At 52.9% G+C, this 24,176-nt stretch overlaps 6 protein-coding genes across 6 annotated transcripts; 5 read left to right on the top strand and 1 right to left on the bottom strand.

Moving 5' to 3' along the window:
- Positions 1–60: 60 nt before the first annotated feature.
- On the bottom strand, positions 61–4,153 carry SMAC4_06837 (uncharacterized protein). Its single transcript, XM_003349013.2, has 4 exons — positions 3,857–4,153; positions 3,262–3,775; positions 382–3,202; positions 61–320 (listed from the first exon to the last, which is right to left on the bottom strand). The coding sequence occupies exons 1-4, from the start codon at positions 3,863–3,865 to the stop codon at positions 269–271; spliced, it is 3,396 nt and encodes a 1,131-aa protein (XP_003349061.1). The 5' UTR covers positions 3,866–4,153; the 3' UTR covers positions 61–268.
- Positions 4,154–4,847: 694 nt separating this feature from the next.
- On the top strand, positions 4,848–7,600 carry SMAC4_06836 (uncharacterized protein). Its single transcript, XM_003349012.2, has 2 exons — positions 4,848–5,726; positions 5,802–7,600. Exons 1-2 carry the CDS (start codon positions 5,703–5,705, stop codon positions 6,954–6,956), a joined length of 1,179 nt encoding a protein of 392 aa, XP_003349060.1. The 5' UTR covers positions 4,848–5,702; the 3' UTR covers positions 6,957–7,600.
- Positions 7,601–7,863: 263 nt separating this feature from the next.
- Positions 7,864–9,312, top strand: SMAC4_13033 (uncharacterized protein; the record flags this gene model as incomplete). Its single annotated transcript, XM_066091223.1, has 1 exon — positions 7,864–9,312. One exon carries the CDS (start codon positions 7,864–7,866, stop codon positions 9,310–9,312), a length of 1,449 nt encoding a protein of 482 aa, XP_065945549.1.
- Positions 9,313–10,655: 1,343 nt separating this feature from the next.
- On the top strand, positions 10,656–13,961 carry SMAC4_06834 (uncharacterized protein; the record flags this gene model as incomplete). The annotated part of the gene is made up of 4 exons (XM_066090524.1): positions 10,656–10,739; positions 11,143–11,196; positions 11,275–12,358; positions 12,423–13,961. 4 exons carry the CDS (start codon positions 10,656–10,658, stop codon positions 13,490–13,492), a joined length of 2,292 nt encoding a protein of 763 aa, XP_065945548.1. The 3' UTR covers positions 13,493–13,961.
- Positions 13,962–19,382: 5,421 nt separating this feature from the next.
- Positions 19,383–22,024, top strand: SMAC4_06833 (uncharacterized protein). The gene is made up of 5 exons (XM_003349009.2): positions 19,383–19,892; positions 19,954–20,024; positions 20,081–20,281; positions 20,337–21,089; positions 21,152–22,024. Exons 1-5 carry the CDS (start codon positions 19,800–19,802, stop codon positions 21,813–21,815), a joined length of 1,782 nt encoding a protein of 593 aa, XP_003349057.1. The 5' UTR covers positions 19,383–19,799; the 3' UTR covers positions 21,816–22,024.
- A 617-nt stretch (positions 22,025–22,641) lies between these two features.
- On the top strand, positions 22,642–24,131 carry SMAC4_06832 (uncharacterized protein; the record flags this gene model as incomplete). Its single annotated transcript, XM_003349008.2, has 1 exon — positions 22,642–24,131. The coding sequence occupies one exon, from the start codon at positions 22,642–22,644 to the stop codon at positions 23,881–23,883; it is 1,242 nt and encodes a 413-aa protein (XP_003349056.1). The 3' UTR covers positions 23,884–24,131.
- Between the last annotated feature and the right edge of the window lie 45 nt (positions 24,132–24,176).

The raw sequence follows: 24,176 nt of genomic DNA, 5'->3' as shown, positions 1-24,176 counted from the left end.
TTTGGTGAGGAGGTGTGTGTGGCATGGCTAGGGTTATTAGCTCTAGGTATCTAAATAATGGGAAGGAACATTGGTAAAGGGGACGAAGGAAATGCTGAGGAAGCATGGAGGAATCGAAACTAGAGGAGGCACATGATAACAACGAATGGAATGGTGGTTGACTAAGGTGATGCTTTTGATGCTTCAGTCCTTCGAAAAAGGCGCTAATTATCGCTTCTTGTATTATCCAGTGACACTACTGATTACTATTGAATGATCTTACCATCGACTATTTGATGGTGATATGCTGTACCGCGGTAAGCCACTTTTGCTCGTCCGTCCTGTGAGAAAGAAGTTAGCATCATCAGACCCGTGAATCACATACAACGGAACACAACTTACTTGTCAAAATTCAACAACTTGCCCAATACCGGCACCAGCTGTGCCCGTAGCCTGTTATCTTTCTGCTCCAAGAACTGCAGCAGAATAGTCTTCAGGTACATAGCATCGGGCGTAGCATTTGCAGACCCGATCGAGTTCGACCTCGCCGAGTCCACTGAGCCCCTGCTTCCACTACCCGCCAGACTGGGCATGCTTGACAGCTTGGTCTGGACTGTCTTCAGCTCCTTCTGCACCTTGTCGTATCTCAGGCGGTAATCATCCACGGCTCTTCTGAGCTCGGCGTTCTTCTTCTCCGTTTCCCGGACGAGGAGTTCGCTAGCGTCGAGGGTACTCCTAAGGTTCGACACCGTTTGCCGCATCTCCTCGACTTCAGCATTGGATCTCTCTTCAACGCTCTCCAGCTCGTCCCTGCGCTTCTTCCACTCCCTCTCCCTGTGCTCGAGTTCGTCCTTCTCGCTTGCCAAGCTCTTGACCTCTCTCTCAAGATCACGTACCTTTTGCTTGAGCTCCTCCGTCTCTCGAGACTTGCGGCGAGCGAGCGCGCTGGTCTCCTCTTCGATGCGGTCCCTCTCCTCCACCGCCGCCTCCATCTTGGCGCGCATGTCACGGACCTTGCTGTCCGCACGCTCGTCCACATCCTGGAGAAGACGACGCATCGTTTCGGCCTCGCGGGTGCGCTCGCTGAGCATCTTCCTCGTCTCAGCCAGTTCCTCATCCAAGCTCTCGCATTGACCCTGTGCCTCCTTCAACTGGATGCTCAACTCGGCTGTCTGGTCGCGCATGCTGCCTAGCAGGTTCTGGGCGCTTGTGTATTGGGTGCTCTTGAGCTGGACTTCCTCCCGCATCATGTCACCCTCCTTCCTAAGACGGTTAACCTCTTCCTCCAGCTCGCGGATGCGTGGGCGAAGCTTGTTAGCTTCCTCTTGCACGCGCTGCAGCTCCCGGGCGGTCTTCTCTTCACGGGCGGCAATCTCAATTTTCTCTGCCTCCGACCTGCGAAGGTCGCGGCCCAGAACCCGCTTCTCATCCTCGAGCTTGAGGCGCGCGTTTGTCTCTTGACCGACCTTGTCGTGGAGGGCCTTGATCTCGCCATCACGGTCAGCGGCGAGACGCTGAGAACGGACGAGATCAGCCTTAAGGTCTTTCTCACGCTTCTCAAGGTTGCGAAGGTCCGCGTTCCGAGCAGAAAGTTCCTCGCGCACTGTCTTGAGGGTGGCCGCCTCCTGGCGAAGCGACTTGAGCTCGGGTTGAGCCTTTTGAAGAACCTCGCGCAGATCAGTAAGATCCTTGTACCGACCTTGGGCAAGCTGCTGCGCGGCGGCAAGGTCGGACTGGAGAGTCTGCGACTTTTGCTTGAGATCGTCAAACTCTTGACGGAGTGATTCGTGCTCTGACTGGAGCTTGGTATTGGTCTGAGCGGCCGAAGCAGCCGCATCCACCTCCTTCTCAAGCTCATCAATCCGAGCCTTCAGTTCCTTCTTCTCCTGCTCCAGTTCCTTCAGGCGTTGCTTGGTCTCAACATGCTCGAAACCAATCTCCTTAAGACTATCTTGCAAGTTCTCAATCTCTTCACGGAGATCCTCTTCGGTCTTACGTTGCTTAGCAAGACGCTCAATGCGCTGGTCCTTGTCAGCGAGCTCTTCTTGCAAGCGGGAAAGCTCTTCCTTCAAGCGGTCGTGCTCGGCTTGGAGCTCCGCTGTGAGCTCTGCCGTAGCGGTGCCTTCAGTGGATTCCGCGGGTGCTTGATCCTCAGTGGCGGCCGGCTCAGGAGCAGTAGCTTGTGGTGCGGGCGCAGCACCACCCTTCTTCTTCTTTTTGTTGTTCTTCTTCTTGTTTCCGGTCGGTTGCGTAGGGGTGGAAGGCGTAGGGGGTGCGGTAGTGACAGCAGCAGCAGGGACGGCAGAGGGCGCAGGGGTGGACTTGATCTTCTTCTCCAGCTCGTCAATCTTGGCCTCATCTTCAGTCTTGGCCTTCTTGAGGGTCTCAATCTCCGAAGTCAAGCCTTCAATCTTTGTATCGAGTGTGGACTTGGCCTCGGTGATCTTCGTGAGTTCAGACTGAAGCTCCTCGTTCTTAGACTCCGAAGCAACAAGCTTGGCATCCTTCTCCTTGCGCCCAATAGCGGTTTCCTCCTTTTCCTTCTGCAGCTGTGTCTCAACCTCCTTGAGTTGGGACTGAGTCTTGGTCAAGCGCTCTGTCAACGACTCGATCTCGGTCTTCCTGGCTTCAAGTTGCGTCTCAATCGAGGCCTTGACTGCGGCAGCATCTCTCGCTTCACTGAGTTCGCTACTGGCCTTTTCAAGGCTCTCAGCGAGTTCGGCGCTGTGGTCCTTGGCCGCCACCAGCTCTTCCTTCAATGTCTTGACCTCGGTCTGCAACTTTTCAACCTCCTCGGTCTTGGTCTTTAGCTCAGCTTGTAGCTCCTGGATTTCTTTGTTATCGCCGTCCTTGGCTTCAGGTGCCTCTTGCTTGTCGTCGGTCTTCTCATCCGGAGTCTTCTCAGCAGTAGGTTCTGCATCCTTAACGTCCTTCGCTGCCGCAGCTTCGGCTTGCGCAGCCTTGAGAGCAGCAATCTCCCCCCTCAGCGCAGCAGCCTCCTTGTCGGCTTCTTCTGCCTTCTTCTTGTAGCTGTCTTTCTCGCCAGATACCCGCTTGAGCTCATCCGTGTACATTTCGCTCTTAAGGTTCAGCTGATTTAGGTACTCGATCAAAGCTTCGGGATCCTTGATTGAAGTCAAGGGGGTATTCTCTCTGAGTGCCTTTTCGAACGGTTCGATGGAAGTCGCACGGCCGTGGGCAATCCGGTAAGATCGTAAAAGCTCTGCCATGCTTGTTAGCGCACACGTTCTGCACTGCTGTAGTCCCCAAAGGAGCACGGACCTGGGTATGTCTTTTCCAACTTATCCAACTTTCTCAACCTCACCCGGATCTCTGGCGAGAGCTCAGAGGTAGTAGAAGGTGTGAGTGTCGCCGATCGTGACGTCTGCCCTGCGGCAGACTTGACGCTTGACCTGTCTCCATTTTGTAGCGGATCGGTGCCTTCTTTGACGGGTTCGGTATTTCTGGCCGGTGTTTCGGGATCTTTGCTCTTTCCTTCCTTCTCGGTCGAGATAGGTGTGCCGACACGGGACGGGGTGTTGGTCTCGTCTGTATCATCGACCACGAAGGCGGCCTCGAAAACGGCAGGGTCAGAAGTGGCGGCGGTTCCATCGGCGGACATGTCTTGACTTGGATTCTGAGAAGGTCGAGGTCTCCTGGTTCCAGCAGCACTCGGGGTCCGCGATAACGAGCTCGAGTTTCGTACGTGAGAACTGCCGGGGGCACCGCCTTCGAGGACTGCTTTCGCGCGAGCCTGTTCTTCCGCAATGGTGCGGTCGATGGCACCCTTTATTCTCTGTGAAAGCCACGACATGGTTAGTACCTGTCTACGTCATGGCAACAGTGCAGGTCATCGAGAAGGGAGGTGCATGCATACCTGCAACATGGTGTCTTTATTCTATCCAAGAGCGCAAGGCCACGGGGATAGGCGCGGCTGCTGTGTCTGTCGTTCCGCGTTATGTACGAAGTCGGAACTGTAAGTAGGGAGGCGCGCGGGCGCACTGACACGTTACCGGCGATCAATCTTCGCGGGTGCCTGTTTCGTGGAAGGTCAAAGGGTGAGGAGGTAGGTAGGATGGAAGACTTCAGGAGCTGCCAATGGATGCAAGGCGCAACTGCAACGCGGCAAGTTAAATGTAAGTACAGTATAAGATACAAGGTAAGGTACCTAAAGCCAAACGGTTTGGGTATTAAGATGCGCCAGAGAGCATTGGGCTACACCTCAGTGTGTAACAACAACAACAACAACAATTGAGATAAAAGAGATCAAGTAGCAATAGCAATGTGCTCTCGGGTTGACATGTTAATACCTGAACTGTATCATGATGTTCGGGGACAAAGTCCAAGTCGATTTATTTCAAAGAGAAGTCCCGGTCGGAATGGACTTTGGGCATGGCCTTGTGATGCACTGTAGCGGGAAGTGTAGCAACCCCCGGTTAGCAATTGCCAAGCCGCCCCTCCCCTCCTGTCAGGGGCAGCTCAGCGGCGGCAGGCAAGCCCATCGGGCAGTCCATCATTAAGAGAGGAGCACGGGCCAGTCAAGTGCAAGTCTTGGCAGCTGGGTCAGCTTCATTTCCAAACGGCTTGGCTGCCCAGATGCTTTGACCACGCGGGGGCCATGTTTGCGGACGATGCCTGTCAAGATCGGAACAACGGGGGCTTTGCCTCTCTGGAATCCTGGCCAAAGATAGGATTGAAGATCCACCGGAGATCGGGCCAAGTTGTAATGACTTGCATCTAACGAGCCTCACATCGGATATGATGAGATGGCGTTATTCAATGACAACAACACTGGCCATTGGAAGTCTCACTGTTTTCACAAGTGGCCATCCCCTCTTTCTGGAAATGAAAAGGTTGTTGGGTTCTTTCCATCTTGTATTGTAATTGGAAGTCGAAGAGGGACTGCACGTGCCACGTCTCCAACCGTTCATCATCTTTGGATGAAGGTCACTGGGCCGAAGTTGGACATCCATTAGGATCCCATATATATAAACCAACAGACAGCAACTTCCATGTGCTTACTTTCGTCTTCCAAGAGCCCAACACCAACCATATGATTTTGAGTTTCACGATTTGTGCCCAAAGTCAACGCTGCCGAGTACCAACCTGGAAACGTTTCAAAAGGTCGCAGTACAACTTACTCCACTAGTAGAATACGACAGCCCAAGCAGTGATCGCTACGTATCTAGCCAGCACTACCGCTGTAAGCGTGTCCGTTTCGCAGACGTCACCGTGCTGGCGGACCCTCCACTTCTAGGCCCTACGTAGCTCTGGCCAAGTCTTTCATCTCCAGTCCAGCTGTCCACGGCGCGCAGTGTCGACCTGTCTCCGTGTCGCTGCCGTCCTGGTCCACGACGGGATCCACGAATGTCCACAGCGACCATCTTTCTTAATGACGGCGGCTTTGGGACGTTGCTATTCAACAGGCCACTGAGGCCATATCCAAAACCACATCTTCCATTCTCACCCTCTTTTTCGTCCCTTTAACTTTCGCCATCCCTGGCCAATCTTTCATTCGGGGAGCTACCCGTAATTACAAGCGCAGCAACCTCCGAGCCTCCGTCAAACAGCCCTACAAGCGATCCTTTCTCTGCGACAGATCCGAACCCTTCTTTATCTTGACCTCACCTCGATCCTTTTCCTCAACAAATACGACAGCCTGCGACAAGAAACCACGGCTTAAATAGCTCGACGACAACACCGTCCCTTAACACACAAGCAACATGGTCTCCCTATGGCCATGGAAGGTATGCGCCCAACTCACTCAGGCTGCGAGGAGGGGTGACCCCCAGTGATGATCCAGCTGACACCAACGTAAACAGAAGGAGGATTCCTCTCCGGCTTCGTTCGAAAAGGCCCTATCGGCGCTCTCAGGAAGAATCACAGTCACGCAGACAAGACTTGATAATGTCCGATCGACCGCACGACGAGTAAAGGTCCTTGCGACCCTCTACCTCGGTTTCGCCTACCTCGTCTACGCCATCGTAGCGCTTCTCGTCATCGGCTACCAAAACATGGGTCCACTGGAATGGACAGGAATGGCCGGCGGGCCCGTTGTTATCTACCTCGTTCGCACTCTCTCGACTATGTTCTTCGACTACCGGATCAGCGGCCTCAATGCGAAACTCGAGTTCCTTCAAACCGAGCGAGCCAAGACCATTCAGAAACTCAAGGAAGCGACCCGGTACGACTCCACCCTCGAATTGCTCGAAAAGTACGGCGGGCCGGAGAACAAGCTCAGGAGGCGTGCCAGTAAGAAGGGGGGTGACGACGACAACGACGAGGATGGCGCACAAAGGTCCAAGAAGTCACAAGGCAGACATGTAAACCGCACCCACATCGCGCCGCCTCCCACTGCCAACATCCAGCGCCCTCCTCGCCCTGGCGCCGTCGGTCCCAACATGCCTCAACCCGGTGCTCGTGGCCACCAACTAGCTCCCTCTCCCATGCCTCCCCAGGGTCCGGAGCCGTCCGCCGAGTTTGCCCCCAACGCTTTCGATGTCAACCCTCGCGCCTCTCCCTCTCACCCGCACGTCCAGTATCCACCCGCCGCGGCTGCCATGGCGGCGCCCACGGAATCACACTGGTACGACCGCATTCTCGACACGCTCATTGGCGAAGACGAGACCGCGGCCAAGAACAGGATCGTCCTCATCTGCAAGAAGTGCCGGTTGGTCAACGGACAGGCCCCTCCCGGGACGAAGAGCCTGTCGGAGATCGGCATGTGGAAGTGCATGTCGTGCGGGGCTGCCAACGGCGAGATGGACGAGGGAAAAAGGATCGTGAGGGAGGTTATTGGTGGCGGCAGGAGCGAAGAATCTCTTGTCCACTCCCACTCTGGTGACGATGCGACAAGCTTGGGCAGTTTCGGAGAGGAGTTTGCGGATGAGGAGTTGGTGGAACGTAGCGAGGCTGCGGAGAGTGACAAGGCGCAGGAGCGTCCTGAAAAGAGGCTGAAGATGGACGGCAGCAGGTGAAGGCAGTCAACTATGTAGGAGGACTGCACGCTGCTCACTATTCCTTTGTGTCATTTCGGTTTTCGTTCATCACATCGCTGGCGGTTTTTGGTTGGTTCTAAGCTAAGTTTTCATCTTTTGGGAGGTCTTGTGTTGGTACCGCGCGCTATCTGGTATCTCGTTCCATAAAAGCATCTGGGGCTGGAGTCTAGCGGAGAATCGAAACTGCTTTAAAGTTAACATGAGTTCTCGGATTTGCCTTCCTGCTCTTTCTTGTTCATAGACTCAAATGGGATTGCTAGCAACTGCCAGCCTGTGAACTTTGACTGCAAGAAAACAATGGAAACAATCTAAGCTATGGACAGTTCTGACACGATACTCGTCACATATGAGTTAGGGAGACCAAAAGAGATCTTTGGGGCACAGTCGTATGTTCTTTAACTTGAGAGGTTTCTGGTCATAATGGGCTTATTTGTTACGCAGCCACATCCAGCCTGTTCTTTACACATTCGCTGTCATTGAAGAATTTTCATTCACGAGGATTCTCGTTGTTGCCTCGTTCACCCTGGGATCTTCTCAACACTCAAACGTGGCATGTGGAACAATGGCGATATTCACCTATCACTTGAGATATACGAGACGAGAAGATACGGCTTCACATACCACATTCAAAATGTATTTGAACGGACAACTATTGCCAACAACATGTAGATAGTTTCATATACCTGCCTTCTCCATCCACAGAAGCCTCGTCGGCAAGCGAGGCGGAAATTCTCTTTTCAACCTCTTCTCAACCTCTTCTCAACCTCTTCTCAACCTCTTCTCAACCTCTTCTCAACCTCTTCTCAACCTCTTCTCAACCTCTTATTTACTATCATCCCGCACCCGCGCAAGAAGACATAACAGTCCAATAACCAAAACCGCAATCATGCCTTCCCTCCCTAAAGACATTACACCCCTTTACACTCCCTCGACCTTCACCCTCCCTTTGCGTCCCCGTCCTGATGGGAGCAGTACTAGTAATAGTGGTGGTCACTACCAAACCCTCATCCAACAACTCTCCAGCCTCACAATCGATGACTACCAAGAAACTCCCCAAGGAGACCGTCATGTTGAGACTCGCCGACATTCAGAGCAGCGAGTTGTCCAAACGACGACAACTACAACAATGACAAGCACAACCACGACCTCTTTCCCGAGTGTTGCGAAGCCCAGGGACAGGGACAGGCTTCTCAGCTCTGGTTCTTGTTCTGGTTCAATGGTCAGATTCCCTTCTGCTACAACAGATACCTCCACTTCCATGTTCAATTCGGGTTTATCCCCGAATTCCAGTTCTTGGACAACGATGACGAGCCCAACCCGTCACTTGGGCGTTCCTCGATCGGTCTCTAGATCGGTCTCTGGGTCGGGAACAGGGTCGGTATATAGTAGTATATCGGAAGTGTCTGGATCCGGATCCGGATCAAGATTTGGAGGGGCAGAGCCAGAGCCTTCTCCTCCAAGTCAGAGATACTTGCGAACAAGAAGGGGCGCCGTCTCAGGCCCTAGTTTCCCTGGTCCTGATCATGAGTCCTTGAGTCCAGCAGCTTCTCTGGGTTCACGTTCATCTTGGTGTTCTTCGGGTGAACTCATGCCTGGTAGGGACTACAGAGCACCTGCTCGGCAGCAGCAGCTATTGTTGCCTGCGCCGTCTTCAAGGGCTTCGGGCTCTTTTGCTTCTGGTCCAGGTTTTGCTTCTGGCTCAATGATGGGTAGCGATATTGCCGGAAGTAGAGCAGGTAGCACCACTACAGCTACGACTCACCGGCTGAACCAAAATAGACTCCGTCTTTCTCCTTCCAAGTGCAGAGCAAACAGCGACCATAACCGCAACGGCTCTCAGATAATCACGGATCCAGCAGACTTTCCCCTCCCGTCATCATCATCTTTATCCGAGGCAGGCAGCAGCAGTAGCAGCAGACGCACCGTCCGTCCAACAAGCCTATACAACTCGCCAATACCACCGTCGGCATCCTCACGTGTTTGTAGCAGCATCTCATCGCATAACCCTCGAGTCAGAACCGGAGAAATCACACCCGACGATTCCATCTCTCAGATCGGATTATCTACCCCTGCTTCCACCTTGGGTTCAGCGGTAAGGAGACGTGAAGGAAAACAACGATCCTCGCTAAGTCTCCCCGTCCGAAGCTTACCTCTACAGGGTGTCCGACATGTCTCTCCCTCTGAGGTTGGTTTATCGTCGCCGCAGGTTCGCCCACAACAAGGGGAGGATCGCTGGATTTTACCGTCGAGTACTCCGGGCAGGTTTGGACCTCCGCCGCCTTCGGGGGCCGGAGATGGGTGGCCGAGGGGTTCTTCCCTAAGGGATTATCGCTAGGTCGTTGAAGGAAGTGGGAAAATCCCGGCTAGGTAGTGGGTGCATGGTCTCGGGTCGGTGGTTGGTGTAGGTTGTTAGCAGTTGGGGAGGGGGGGAGATCGTGGGGTGGGATGCGGGCAACATAGGTAATCCTTTAGGTGGTTTGCCTCTCGTGGTGATTTCAACAGCGATGATAATAAATTCGTTAGTACATGGCAATTGAAGATATTAGCGGCAATGAAACTGATGATGATGTGGTCAGGTGAATAACCGAATGGCATGCCTTCTTTCGTGAGCTGAGGTGTATCGTAGCATCCGTTATTGATGGTGAGATGAGAAGACGTTGTTGGCTGACGTTGGCAAATGTTGGATTGAAGTCCATGAAGCACCAGCGGCTATCGCTCACTAACAGCCATACTCTTTTTCACCACGCAATTACGTTAATGTCAGATATGGCCCTGTTTGGAAAGGTGCAGCTGCATGAAACCCCCACACTAAACTCTTTTCCAGACACACTGCGACTGTGCGAGACGCCGAGTGGTCATCATCACGTTGGTTGACGAGCCTCCTCTCTTGGACGGAACGAGTTAGCCAAGGTGGTAAGAGGGGTTTCTGAAAGCGGGGAGTGATGATGCCTCATGACCTTTGGGTTTCGGATTGACTTTTGGATTCATTTCCAAAGTCTCGACAATCGCGGCAAGTCGCCCCCCTCGCTCCATTTGTCGGATGATGGATGACCCCAATCCAACCGACGACAATGCTCGGGCCGCAAAGCATCGCCGCTCTGCTCTGGACGTTTCAATCGACATCGTCAACCCTGGGCCAGCACATGCACTGTACCGCGACTCGGCATGCCGTGTTCCTTTGCAGCTCTGGTCTCTGGTACAGACTGGCCCTATCTTTGCAACGGTTATCTTTTGGGCTTCAGAAAGAAAAGAAGAAGGAGAGGAGGGCCCGATCCGATCCATGTTCAAACAAATACCGTGCACGGCACCTCCGAACAGTTACTTGCAGTTGAAAAGGAGGGAGGGGGCTTTGTTTACATTGGATGTTTTGGTTGGAGGAGGGAGCACGGAGGGGTCGATCTGGCTCGCTTGCTTGGAGCTGGAAAGCGGGTGAAGCTGACCTGTCGCAAACTCCCGCTCCGTCATTACCTGAAACCAGGCCGTAACTTTGACCACTTTGTGAGGACCTCACTGGGCCTGTATCGTTTCACCACGTCAGCCAGTTCATCGGTTCCGTTCAACTTCCCTCCACGATTCCTTCCCAACTGCGACTTCAACGGTACCGCAGTACTTTCCATGCTAGCTTGCATGCCGAAGGAAAGCGCCGAATCAGAAGCCTCCCCCTCCATTCCTTCCAACATGGAGCAGGTCTCCGTCCTGAATGGCACCTGCCATCTGCATTCCCAATTCGAGATCATCACAGGGAAGGAGGAGCCGTGGACAGTACCTAAAGTTGGAAGCTACCCCCACCTATTCTTACCTTCCACCTTTTGCCTCAGGCTCTCCAGCTTCTTCTCTTTCTTCTTCCCATTCCTTCCTTCAGTCTGTCCTCCTTCTCGTCGCTTCTAAGATCACTCCCTCCTCTTCACAGCCGAGACTTGTGCAACACAACTTTACTACGTACTTACTTCCCTGCAGGCTCCTCCTCTTCCAACGCTCTCTTCAAGTTGTAAGACATCCTTGCCAGTCGACCTCAATCTCCGGCTGTGTTCTTGTTCGCATTGTCGCACAAGTATCGACCCAGACCCATTGTTCCTCTTCCCGTTCTCGCTAGATCATCTTCACCTTGAGCTGTCAGCTACTTGGCACCATGATGTTCACAGCTGTCTGACTGACTGCCACTCAGGCGTCGACAGCACTCACGATCTACACCAACTCAAATCTTTGCTTCCTGCCTCCAGTATGCTTATCACAGACCGTCACTAAATAACTCTCGAACACCCAGCTCATGCGTTGCCAGGTGCTATAACCACATCAGAAGGCCAACATGGACAGATACGCAGAGACCACCGTCACTACCGAATACGACTCTGCGGACAGTGATGCCAGCTATCCCACTGTTGACCTTGAGGGGTACCACGAGCATGATCAACATGGTAGCCGTAGGAGGCGCCCCGATGTACCGAGAAGTGGAAGGAAGGCTTTTAAGGAGCCCAGCCCCCACCGGAGAAGGTCGCCCAGGAGTAAGCTCCGTGGCAGGATGCATTGTGGCTGCGGTGCTGAAGCCGTGGTGGAACTGTCTGTCGACGACACTCTGGATTCCGAGAGTGATAAAGCCAGAGAGTACGACCGCGAGGGCAAACATTCACGCTCTTACACATGTCATCACACGCGACAGGCTTCGATGACCACGGAAAGGCCTAAAAGATCAGTTTCGAGGGAGGCCGAACCCAAAGTCAACAAAAAGGGTAAAACGCCCAAGAGGGCAGCAGATCCGTACATTGAAGAATACCCGGACGAACCAAACCAACCTGTGACACCTGTACTGGATCACAAGGTCCGTGATCGACGATTCTCGACAACTGAGTCCAAGAGGTCTTCTCGCGAAATGGAAGAGCCGTCACCAACAATCTCGGCTCGTTCACGGGCTGGAACCATCACCTCTGACTCAAAGAGAATGTCACGAGAAATGGGTGAACCTGCTATTCCTGTCCAAACTCGTCACCAGCGTGGCCCTTCGATCTCCGACACAAGAAGACTCTCTCGGGATGTGGAAGGACAGCTGCGTTCCGCTTCCAGGCGCCCTCAGCGTGGAACCTCAAGATCAGACACTAAAAGGTTATCACGGGAACTGGAGGATCGTGGCGGCTCAACCGTGTCCAGTCGCTCCCGAGGTGGCTCTTTGACCTCTGATACAACAAGGTTTTCGCGAGATATCGAAGATCATGTGTCATCTGTCTCCGGTCGTTACCAAAGAGGTACCCCCGTCGCTGAGAAGCGCCGATCTGAAGGCGGTTCATCCGTGTCGTCCAGACTCTCGAGGCAAACCGCCATGTCAACTGCAACTCCTCAGGATCACCCGAGGAGATATTCTGAGCTTCCTGATCGACGCCGTTTTGTTGGTAAGCAGGGAGCAGATCAAGATATCATCGTGTTATGGCCCGGTTAACTGATTTATGAAAATAGATCAACTTTCGGATTCTGAGCAGGAAAGCACAATATCGAAGCGTACTGATTCCACCATAGGCCGCTCGCAATATGAATCGTCAGCGAGAGATGTACCCAGAAGTATGGCTCGAAGGGGCTCCTCAAGAGCTGGGCACCCTTCTCTCCAATATTCGTCAACCTGGCCCATGCGAGCACCAGCACTTCACCCAGATGACGATCAGTCCTCTCATGGGCGTCACTACGACAGCACCGAAGACAGCGATTATGACTTCATCAACGACCCGCGATTTGATCCTGTTACCCACCGGATGATTCGACCAAGCGCGCCTTCACCACCTCGCGCCCCTACCCCTCCTAATCTTAGCACTGACGATGAGCCCGAGATCAATGAGTATCCAAGAAGATCACGGGCGCCGCGGGAAACCAAGGAGTCCAGAGGCCCGAAACTGAAAACAATTCTCAGCAAGACCAGCCTTCACGCCCTGAACAACGAAGCTCGAACGTCCACCGCTACTGATCTTTGTGAAGTCTGGAGAGCTCATCCGGAGGACTGGGAGTCCCCTTACTCTTCCGTTCACCTTGGAAATGCGGGTGATGAGAGACCGGAATCTAACAATGAGCCGTTGATGATGTTGGAACTTGAGGACATCGAGGATGAAAAGCCTAGTATGGAGCTGGAACTTGCTTCCAAGTTTCCGCCACTGAACGAGGCCGAGACCGTCGCGAGCGAGTCGAACCATTCTCGTGGTTCATCTCCCGTGTACGGCATTCAGAATCTGCGGTCTACAGCGGATACCATCAACACAGATTTGATGGCACTGAATCTGTCCCCTGCTACGCCTACACATTCTAGACCTCCTTCAAGACCTCCCTCGAGATGGAGTACCACTGGAGCTTACGAGTTCCCATTGACTCCGCCTTCCAGAAGCATGTCGCCATTGGTCCAAACATGGAGGAACAGGGATCGCTTACCCTCTAAGCTCGACGAGACTGTGACATCTGATTATGATGGCTCCTGGATCAGCGGTAGGGAGCCGAGGAGTATGTTGACTCCAGATTATCAAAGCAATGTGGCCAGTGGGTGGTAGAAGGTTTTGGGGCATATATCGGTGCGTCGGCGAGATTGCAATCGGATCATGAGTGTGCATTTCCTTGGTGTTTCGTCAGTATTTCGATATTCACTGCTGTTCAAGTATGAGTATGGGATTGGATGTTCCTGTTCTGTCATCACCCGGTCTGCTGTTGAATGTTGAGTTGGCCCGCATGTTCAGAGAAAGTGGCTGCGAGATGTCACCATACTGCGACTTCCATTATTGTCTGTTGTCTTCCTTCCCCCTGGCCATCCGGTCGTTTTTCGTTTGGTCTTCGGAGTCCTTTCACTCACTCTCTGCAATTGCCGTCGGGTCTGGAACAAACTTGTTCAGGGTCCAGATATTGGCAAAGTTTCATGGATAAACGTCGAGCTGGTAATGAATCATTGCTCTATAACAGCTGCGCTACTTCGAGATGACATCGTTCGCAACGCCTTGCTTCACAATGCCGATGTCATGATCACACCGCGCTGTCAGTGGGTGAGCACGGGAAAGCTCCTATTTCTCATAACTTGCCCCCAAAGAGTACAGTTACGAGATTAGGACAGCCGTTCAGCCAGCACCTTTGGTGACTCCGAGCCTCGCCCGTGATCTCGGCGGCGAACATCCCAGGACGCACCAAATACTGTTCTCTCAGTAGCTGCATTATCTCATCAATCCTATCTTCCCGCCCTTCTATGCTCCGGGAGTCCCACATTTTCCCCATCTCTTCCAAACCCTCCCACGGAAGCTCTCCTTCTCCAGCTAACCCGGTGTTGAGCAGGTATTCTGCCGCTTCAACTGATCCCCTCTTGAATGTGCTCTCAAGTGGGGAGTTGATAACGTTGTAATAGGCATAATCTTCTGCTTCGTTTTTCCTGGATTCCTCATCCATAGCCGCCCAAGTCTCACGGGTATTTTCCCTGGGAAGCTTTGGGAACTGGAAGAGAAATGGCGGGACACCCAGTTCTTCAACATAGAACCCGATCGCCTCCATGTTATTGCCCGCTGCCGCATATGACAGCATATCATACCATAATTTTTGGTCCTCGCCATCCATAGATGACCACAACATTGGTGTCAGCGGCGTGTTTTCGGAATTAGCAGCTGCAGCATCACCACTACCATCACTAGTCAGGCCCGTCTGCTCCCTAATAAGCCTTCTGACAACATTCAGTCCCCCATTCCGTATCACCTGCCAAATCACGTCGAAGAGATCCCAGCGTCGAGACTTAAGCTGCCCCAAGTAGTAGTCATGATCGCGATCACCGTTCCCGTCGCCGTCGCCGTCAGCGCCGAGGTAGTTTCGGTCAAGATAGCGCGAGCGAAGCCAGCGGTACTGGGCATCCTCGGAGATGTTCGGCCACCAGTCTTCTTCGATACAACTCGTTGTCGGGTCGGCAAGTCGGGGAACTTGTCGCTAGTGGGTGTAGCTCGTTTGCATTTCGTTGTAGGGGACTGGCTCGTCCCACCTCCAGTGTTTGTAAGTCGTGCCGTCGGGTCGGGTGACGATTATTGGGGGGCCTCGAGCGGGATATGGGTATGACAGGGTGGGTGGGAGGAGTGAAAGGGAGAGGGTGACGGTAAAGATGAGGGTCAGAGGGGTGAAGGAGTATTTTTTGTTGTTGTTGTTGTTGTTGTTATTTTTAACGTCTACTTCCGCCTCCCGTAGGGCATGAGACGTGCCGCACCGGTGAGTCTAGCATACAAAATTAAGAGCAATGCCCTAACTGTCCACCAAAACCATTAATCCGAGGGCAAACCGAGGCCTATTGCCAGTGTAAATCATGTGTTGCCCACAGCGTAAACGCGGCCCAACACTTAAACTCGAATCGCCCAGTGAGCGAGCCGCCAGTACATGACGGGAAGGGGTGAAAGAGGAGGAGAAGGGTGAACGCATTTTGATGGTTATGGTGTCGTGGTTTTTGAGTGAATCTGGTTTTTGTCGTTCATGGCTTTTGATAGGCTTTATGACTTGTCTCATGTCACTATTGCACATGGAAGCAAACATAGTTCAAGCCAGGAGACCAAGTACAAAAGAAAACATTTTGGTAGAGGCCAATGAGGAAGGTAGGCAACAGCATTTACCATCTGGACAGATCTCATAATCTTGTTAGTTCACATTTTGGAGCTTGCACCACACCAATAAGACGATGTTGACACTCCGTTAGATATCCTCAGTCCTTCAATGCAATTGGAATCCCACGTTGCAGAAACCATTAACAGTCGCCTGCATGGTCCACGAACAAGTGGTTTCAGGGGTTTTGTTTATACAGTCGAACCTCCTGATTCTGCATGTAATTCAGACACTATGGGGGACTTCCAAAAGTTATGCACTAACTAGCATATATGCAGAATAGGGAGCCTGCTTTTGGTGGGAGACAGGGGTTTGCGACCTCGCATGAGTATGCAGTTAGAGGGCATATTTTGGTGTGTATGCAGTTTCTGGAGTATGCAAAATCAGGGGGTTCGACTGTATTGATGTTTTGGCTAAGACTTGTTGAGAAATCATCGCTTGCTTCCAAAGCAACGAAGGTGAGGGTGGAGGGATCCATCTTGGGTAGGGTTAGGGGAAAGAATCAACACGCACAACTGGACGCGGCAGGCAATGGCTAGAGGTATGATAGAGGCCGGCAGCAGTACGTACAAGTAAGCGGTCCGGGCCTGGCGCACGTGCCTCCCTGTCGAACCCCGCCCGCCCGATATCGTTTCTTATCAGAGGGCATGGAGAAAACCGGCAGTGCAGTGAGTTGGGACGGATTAATTTAACGAATTGGAGGTTTTGTTTGCTGGGACGAAATCCGTCGGCATCTGTGATCCTCTGAAAACGACTTCCAACAGCAGAGATGTCTCTGTCTCATGCGTCTTCACAAATAAAATCAACAAACCGTTCGGCTCAGAACGGTTCTTCTTGAAGCCGCAATGGAACTAGAAAACGAGGATCAGAAAAAGTTCCAGAGCGTGCAATTGCATTGTCTATCCTTCGTTTCTAGTTTATTGCCCCTTTTTTTTTTTTGACTGCGGCACGCATATTACGGAGCCTCAGCCGTGGACGTGGTTCTTCTTCATGCGGGCTTTTGGTTGCCGGCCGACCGCTTTTCGACCGCTCTTATCTCTAGCCAGGACAGCCCGGCACTCCGAAGCGGATGCCGGGGGTGACCGGGGTCCGGTCACTCGTCGCCCACCACCTGAGATCCGCCGCCGCCAAACTCGCCTGGCTGAGGTTCTGTCCCACTACTGTTGTACAGTAGAGGTAGTCCCGTGATTCAGCCATGAAGTGTACGTACATAGTGAGCCCGAGTTCTCAACAGCAAAGGGATATTGTATGTTTTTTTAAATGGCAAAGGCCGGGCTCCGAAGTACATACCGAAAGAAGGACGGAACCCAGCCGTAGAGGTTCCCGTGCCGGGGTTTGGAGAAAAGAAGGAAAGGACTAGGCTCAAAGTTCGGCACAGCCATCCATGTCCAGTTCGTGTCCGAAACTCTAGACTCCGGCCGGCGGTAGGCGTGAAAAAGCGGAGATCACAATCCTGAGTTCTGAAATCCTGACTCCCTTCAGCCACTCTGGTTGTGACTCTTTTCAAACTTTATGTACCGCTTAGTAAAAACCGGGAGTCCATAATGGAGAAGGAAAGGAGGCGAGGATGTTCATCTCCCCCACAAATTGTCTGAAACAGCATGAAGAAAAGGAAAATAGACATGCGACACGGAAATCTGGGGATAGCGAGGGATAGCAGGAAGGGAAAGGGCTGAATGGTTCCCAATGCCAATGCACATTGGATATTACCGTCACACTCCAGTTTCCAATGTTCGAGAACCTCGAGTCGCTGTGATGCATGGATGGATGGACGCTCTTTCAGCTCGGTACTCCCCAGCGAGGCTTGATACTTCTTCAAGATATCGGAAAAGGCCGTAGACCGCCAGCAAAGGTCCCAAAAACACAGCGTCAGGTTTCTCCTCCGGCCGGCTGGCGGAAATGAGATATATGATATGTACAACTCCCAACGCCTATGCTGGCATCCCATCTCACCCATATCAGTAGGCGTTGGTGTTTTGAGATATGAAAATGGTTCCTGATAGGCTGGCTTGGTGTTGCAGGCAACGTCAATTGGAGATCGACCTCTTGTCCATCGCCTGGGACCGTGCTGAAGAAGTCGGAATTCGCCTCGTTGCGGCACGCTGATGGACGTCCTGGACTCCAATTTCAGCTGTATTATCTCGATCATTCTGTTTCTTTTCGCTTATCGATCCTGCCTTGGTGTTTTGACAGGTTCATCCCGTCAATGCCACTGTCACCGACGGCGGCAACAACCATTGTGTAATAGTACGGCAAGGGCCGCCCATTGAAGTTCAAAATTGCTGAGCTCTGTAGCCCCCACGGGCTAACCACGCACTAGCGATCCTGCCCGCGTGGTGTGTCTGAACGATTGGTTTTGATAGAGGATGGGAAGCGACTCAAACAGCAGCCACAGCAACCGAATCCGACGGGCTTTCCGTCTGAATTCGATTCTGCACCAGACTTTTGTCAGAGAGCCTCATTTTGATGAGGGTAAGTCATCGACATGCCAATTGGGAATCTGTCGTCTGTCCAGACCCAGACGACAGAACGGTGACATGTCGTCGAATGCCATCCCACATGGCGCCTGCATGCAAGTTTGCATAGTTGCATCACCACTTCCAGCCAGGTCAGCCTTGGCGAAAGATAGGCGGCCCCTCTCCTCTTCCTTGACACCAATCCCTGAGAGGACCGGACGACGAGCTGGTGATGTTTTATAACCGATCACGACCGACCACGGAGTCATCACAGTCTCGCGATGAATCGATGTTATGATAGTCCAGCTCGGGCTAAAATAGGGTAAGCCTCACCATGTAACGCTGCTATGGGAAGCGGAACTTTCACCAATGCAGGCTGTTGCTCCTATCTCGAGCGGAATCTCATATCGGTGATGGTCGCTGAGAGCCCTTGCCAGTCGACGGTTACATGGCCTGTTGTAGGGGTCCCGGGATCCCCTAGTGCGCTCTTACATGATATCAAAAGTCAATTGAATGTCATTGGCGTGAAACAGCACTGGAGGCATATCAAAACCGCAATTTCCAGCCTGTGAGGGTTGAAATCGATGATGGGTAGTTCAACCACCAATCCGTACACAATCGGCATGGTTCCCCTCACGCAACTGAGATCCTACCTCGGGACGGTAGTGAGAGTCTACACTAAAACTAAAAACCTGGCAGTCAAAGTCGTGGCGTGGGAAGCACGAAGTCATCATCCTCGTTGTGAAGATCTGTGACGCAAAAGACCGGAAAACTCACTTCGGTAGTTCAAGGTAAACGGCGCGCTACGGGCGTCCCACTGGCGGCGAGCCGGGCCTCGGACGAGGGCTTGGAAGGCACTGGAGGGGTTGAAGAGGTGACTTTGTGGCCCGTCTTGTCCCCGTCTTGCCCCGTCTTGCCCCGTCTTGCCCCGTCTTGGCCTCGCTGAACATTTGCTTTGTGCGCGGACGTGCTGCTTGGCTGCATGACATTATGGGACGGACAGGTGGGGAGTCGAGGACTAGGTCATTCCCGTCATGCTGTCTCATGAGCCTGCAAGGTCCGCCAGGCTCGAGCCAATGCCGTCCATGCAATTCCACTTCTCGAACATCGCCGGTTCCCACTTCGCCAAGCATCAAAACCCACCATCTCCACGCGTAGCTGGGCCCGAGTGGCCAGCCATCCCATCTCTTCCCTCTTGGGACGACATGCCCGCCGCCGGACGGGATGGATTCTCACTGATGCCCCAGCGGATGCCCAGAGATAAGAAATTTTTTATCGGTTTTTTCCCGTTCTTTGGGATTTTGGCTTCCCACACGTGCGGACTCATCCCCGGTCGGGCTAGCATGCACCTAGGGTTCCCCATCTGGTGGTCTGGTACCGCAGCTCACAGTCTTTGCTCTCATGATTCATAAAGATGGGCCGCCCACCTCCAGGCCTCGGTCGACTCGTAAGGATTTCTCCTTCCTTCACCAATGCTCTTGCGTCCCTCGCTAGGGTTTGGTGAAAGCTTCGGCAACCGCTCATTGCAAACGTGCTTTGTGCGCCGTTAACAACAACATACAACGAACCCTCTTACGTCGACCATCCTCCTCCTCCACTTCAACGACTCTTCAGTCAGTTAAGGGGATATCTGACCAGACTAAATCCCTTCTCCGCCACATCGATCTTCTCACCGATCCAAGGTCAATCACCCCCGATATCTGCCGATTATCTCCATTCGGCTCATCGACATCCTCAACATACCCAAGACCGTCTTTAAAGATTCAGCAGCTCGCCGCAGTACCTTGCAAAGATGGGGAAAGTTGGTGATTGGCTTGATTCGTTCAACCGCAAGGTTGCCACCAGCAAGGTTGGATATTGGTTCAAGCTGGATGGCTCTGGACATGTGAGCGCCGTTTTTGGGAAATGAGTGGCCGCGTGCCTCTTTGCTAAAACGTCGCCAACAGCCCAAAGAAAGGAAGGGATCCTACTTCTTCACCGAGATGCGTGCTGGTCTCGCGACCTTCTTCGCCATGTCGTATGTTTAAACCACCTCACACGATACAAGGTGCGGGTTGTTAACGCTTGTGGCAGGTACATTATTGCCGTCAACGGAAGCATCGTCGCCGACAGTGGAGGAACTTGCGTCTGCACGGCAGATCCCGAGGTTGATAGATGGTGTCTCAATGATCCGACCTATGCTATCTGCAAGGCCGAGGTCAAGAGAGATATCATCACCGCCACCGCTGCCATCGCTGCTTTCGCTACTTTCTTCATGGGTCTTCTCGCCAACTTGTGGGTTTTCGCTCTTGAGATGGATTCAGGTGTTGGTTTGCTGACAATGGAACAGGCCTATTGGACTTGCGCCTGGCATGGGTTTGAACGCCTACTTCTCGTACACCGTCGTCGGATATCACGGACAGGGTCTTGTTCCCTACCAGGTTGCCGTTACTGCCATCTTCGTTGAAGGCTGGGTGTTCTTCGGTCTTGCGCTCCTTGGCATGCGCCAGTGGTTGGCCCGGGCTATCCCTCGGTCCATCAAGCTGGCCACCAGTGTCGGTATTGGCTTTTTCCTGACCCTCATCGGTATGACCTATTCCGAAGGTATTGGTCTCGCGGTCGGCGGTACCACGGTGCCCATCGAGCTTGCTGGTTGCCACCCCGAGTCTCGCGACCCTGTCACAGGTGCCTGCCCGGACAGTGACAAGATGCGCAACCCCAAGATGTGGATCGGCATCTTCTGCGGCGGTGTTCTCACGACCATGCTTCTCATGTATCGCGTCAAGGGTGCCATTATCGCCGGTATCATCCTCGTCTCCGTCATCTCATGGCCGCGCACCACCGAGGTCACCTATTTCCCCTACACCGATGTCGGCAACGATGCCTTCGACTTCTTCAAGAAGGTTGTCGATTTCCATCAGATCAAGCATGTCCTCAACGTTCAGCAATGGGATATTTCGGGACACGGCGGACAGTTCGGTTTGGCGCTCATCACCTTCCTCTACGTCGACATTCTCGATACAACCGGTACCATGTATGCCATGGCTCGCTATGCCAGCCTTGTCGATGAGGAGACTGGTGACTTTGAGGGTTCTACCATTGCGTACGTTTTCATGGTTCTTCCGTTGCGTCTTACTGGCTGATTGCTAACATACGTGTCTACAGTTACATGGTCGACTCCGTCAGTATCGCCATCGGTGCTCTTTTCGGTACTCCCCCCGTCACTGCCTTCGTCGAGTCCGGTGCCGGTATCGGTGAGGGTGGCAAGACTGGTCTTACAGCCATGTCGACTGGCTTCTGCTTCTTCATCGCCATTTTCTTCGCCCCCATCTTTGCTTCGATTCCCCCGTGGGCCACCGGCTGCGTCCTTATCTTGGTCGGCTCTATGATGGTCCGCGCTGTGACGGATATCAACTGGAAGTACATGGGCGACGCCATTCCCGCCTTCGTGTGCATTGCCCTCATGGCCTTCACCTACTCTATTGCCAACGGTCTTATCGCTGGTATCTGCATGTACATGCTCATTAACACCCTCGTCTGGGCCGTCGAGAAGGTTTCCGGAGGTCGCATCGTGCCCCAGAACAAGGAGTTCAAGGACCCCTGGGCCCCGAACTTTGGCAGCATCATCCCAGGCTGGATGATCTGTGTTGCCAAGGGCAAGGCTCCCTGGCATAAAGATGAGCCTGTCAGGTCAATCGAAGGAACCACTGAGCCCGGGCCGGTGCTGGTTGGAGAGAAGGGCGAGAAGGATAGCTCATCTGGCTCAAGACCAGGCTCCGCGACTGAGCTCCCAGCTGAGCCTGTCAACGAAAAGGGCGCCCATCATTGATGATGAACATGAATGAATGGATGATTGGAGACGTTTGGATATGAAAACATGGGATGCAAGCATATGAAGGTTGCGATGGGAGCGTTGGTAACGGTTAATGGATAGGGGGCTGTGAGATAATGGCTGGCGGAAAATGATACGCCCATGATTGCGGTGGAAGATACCAAAGATACCTAATAAACAATTCATGAAAACTCCTGGGTTCCGATTCAGTTACAGTTGTTCCATGGGATTATTTTGGCGTCGACAACTTGGGTGCGGCGAAGACAGGAAATATGACATGATGGCCTCGGAAGGGACAGTCGATTCCAATCCCCTAACCATCGAGACACCACATTTCGGATATTCGCTCCTTCACTTTCGCTCCAATAACCCGTGGCCATAACTCACATGGAAGGGATGTGCTGGTACTACGAGTGAAGATCTGGAAGGCATGTTGCGCAAGATGTACTTGCCTCTACGTGGCAGCCATGTCTACACGTATACGAGGGATCAAAAACGGCAAGAGCCCCGCACCATCAATGTCATTTACGCCCTTTGAGCGACGACTTGTCTGCCTCCTTCCTTGCTTAAAGCGGCAGCCGGCATAAGGGGAATCTACAATACAGAAATCAACGAAATCCCACCCATCCGACGAGATCTGATCTCCCATCCACATGTATAAGATAAGAGTACACCACCCGTCAAGAACTTCACAACCAGACGTTGCTCTCAACCAGAAACTATCCCATCCAACGACGACATTCGAAGCATAATACAACATCACTCTTACAACTTGACAACATATCCTAACAACGAACCGCAACACTCATTCCCCCCACTTAAGATGTCTACCGAAACAGGCAGTAAGGCCACCATCTCTTGCCTTTGCGGTTCCATCCGACAAACTGTAACCCTCTCCCCCGTGGATACCGACATCGTCTTCTGCCACTGTACAGCCTGTCGACACATGAGCGGGCAGCTCTTCACATCATATGTTGCCCTCTCCTCAGCTCCCACTTCCCTCGTCAGCCTGAAGAAATACAACTCAGGCCCGGATCACCCAAATCTTGAAACAACATGTTACTACTTCTGCTCAACATGTGGTTGCCACGTCTTCCAGCGCTCGAGTTATTACTCCGACAGTGATGCCTCCAACGACGATAGCAATGACAAGGAACAATTCGAATGGTCGGTAGCAACAGGCGTCATCACATCATCCGAGAATGACAACCCAAACCACAGAATACAATGGCAGCACCAGAAGGCGGACGACACCAAAGATCTGGGGCTATCTCTCTGGCTTCCATCCGCATCCAACTCCACATCCACATCCACATCCAACATCGGCCAAAAAGCCACCAAAATCCCCGACATCATCACTGTTCCGAACACCCGCAACACAAAGGATCTCAACAACATCTTCCCCGCAGCCTGCCACTGCAAACGCATCTCCTTTCACCTCACCCGCCCCTCTCAAGCCAGCATCCTTCCCCACCGCGGCTACCCAGACGCCATGTACTCGTACGCCGCGGAGCCAGAAAGGCTGACCTCAAATCCTCATGACGAGAAGTGGTGGCTCCGCGGGCCTGAACCACAGTGTACCTCGTCCACCTCCAGCAGAACTCCTCCGCTAGGCGTTGAAAGTATTACCAGTTTCACCCGATACTTCACCGGCGCCTGCGTGTGCAAATCCTGCCGCCTGGCCTCTGGCTTCGAGATTCAGTGCTGGGCATTTGTGCCGAGGTGTAATATCCAGTTTGCCTCCGTTGTTGAAGGTACCCTGGACTTCGATGCCCTCCCCCCGGGCCTTCTCAAGAGGTACGAATCCTCCCCCGGAGTTTGGAGGGAGTTTTGTCCCACCTGCGGAGCCACGGTGTTTTATCACGCGGAGAAGGCGAAGGATGTGATTGATGTCAGTGTTGGTTTGTTTGATGGCGACAGGGGAGCTAGGGCGGAGGATTGGTTAGAATGGGGGAGGGAGAGGGTGTCATATGCTGAAGAAGTCAGGGAGGGAAGGAAGGACGGGATGGCCGACTGGGCGGAGAGGCTTCTAAAAGGGCTTGAGGAGGGCATGAAGGGGTCTTGAGAAGGCTTAGAAGCAGGATGAGGAGAAGTGAGTGAGTAAGTGGGTGTGCTGATGGAGTTGAAGAATCGATGTTGGTTGGAGTTTGGAAATGGTCGGGTTTGTCACGGGAGGCGTGACACATGCCGTCAAGATGCCAGCACCTGCCAGATCCTTGCATTTATCTGATCGTTCTACGCTTTGAACTCTTCAATGCTTGTAATCCTTGCAAGAACCCTTACCCATCCATCCATCCAAGGGTGCTTAGCTTCCTCATTTTTTGTTTCAAAATCTTAATGATTCGTCAGACTTTTGTA

This window comes from Sordaria macrospora, chromosome 1 (assembly GCF_033870435.1).
Source record: "Sordaria macrospora chromosome 1, complete sequence".
Taxonomy (NCBI): domain Eukaryota; kingdom Fungi; phylum Ascomycota; class Sordariomycetes; order Sordariales; family Sordariaceae; genus Sordaria; species Sordaria macrospora.
This window is presented reverse-complemented; position numbering and strand designations above follow the sequence as displayed.

Excerpts from the sequence above, each read along its gene's own strand:
- SMAC4_06837 (XM_003349013.2), bottom strand. Across the intron at positions 3,203-3,261 it reads GTTGGAAAAGACATACCCAG|AGCTTTTACGATCTTACCGG; the intron begins GTCCGTGCTCCT and ends CAAGCATGGCAG. Across the intron at positions 321-381 it reads AAGTTGTTGAATTTTGACAA|GACGGACGAGCAAAAGTGGC; the intron begins GTAAGTTGTGTT and ends TCTTTCTCACAG.
- SMAC4_06836 (XM_003349012.2), top strand. The coding sequence starts at position 5,703 with ATGGTCTCCCTATGGCCATGGAAG. Across the intron at positions 5,727-5,801 it reads TCTCCCTATGGCCATGGAAG|AAGGAGGATTCCTCTCCGGC; the intron begins GTATGCGCCCAA and ends CAACGTAAACAG.
- SMAC4_06833 (XM_003349009.2), top strand. The coding sequence starts at position 19,800 with ATGGGGAAAGTTGGTGATTGGCTTGATTCGTTCAACCGCAAGGTTGCC. Across the intron at positions 19,893-19,953 it reads AGCTGGATGGCTCTGGACAT|CCCAAAGAAAGGAAGGGATC; the intron begins GTGAGCGCCGTT and ends CGTCGCCAACAG. Across the intron at positions 20,282-20,336 it reads ATGGGTCTTCTCGCCAACTT|GCCTATTGGACTTGCGCCTG; the intron begins GTGGGTTTTCGC and ends ACAATGGAACAG.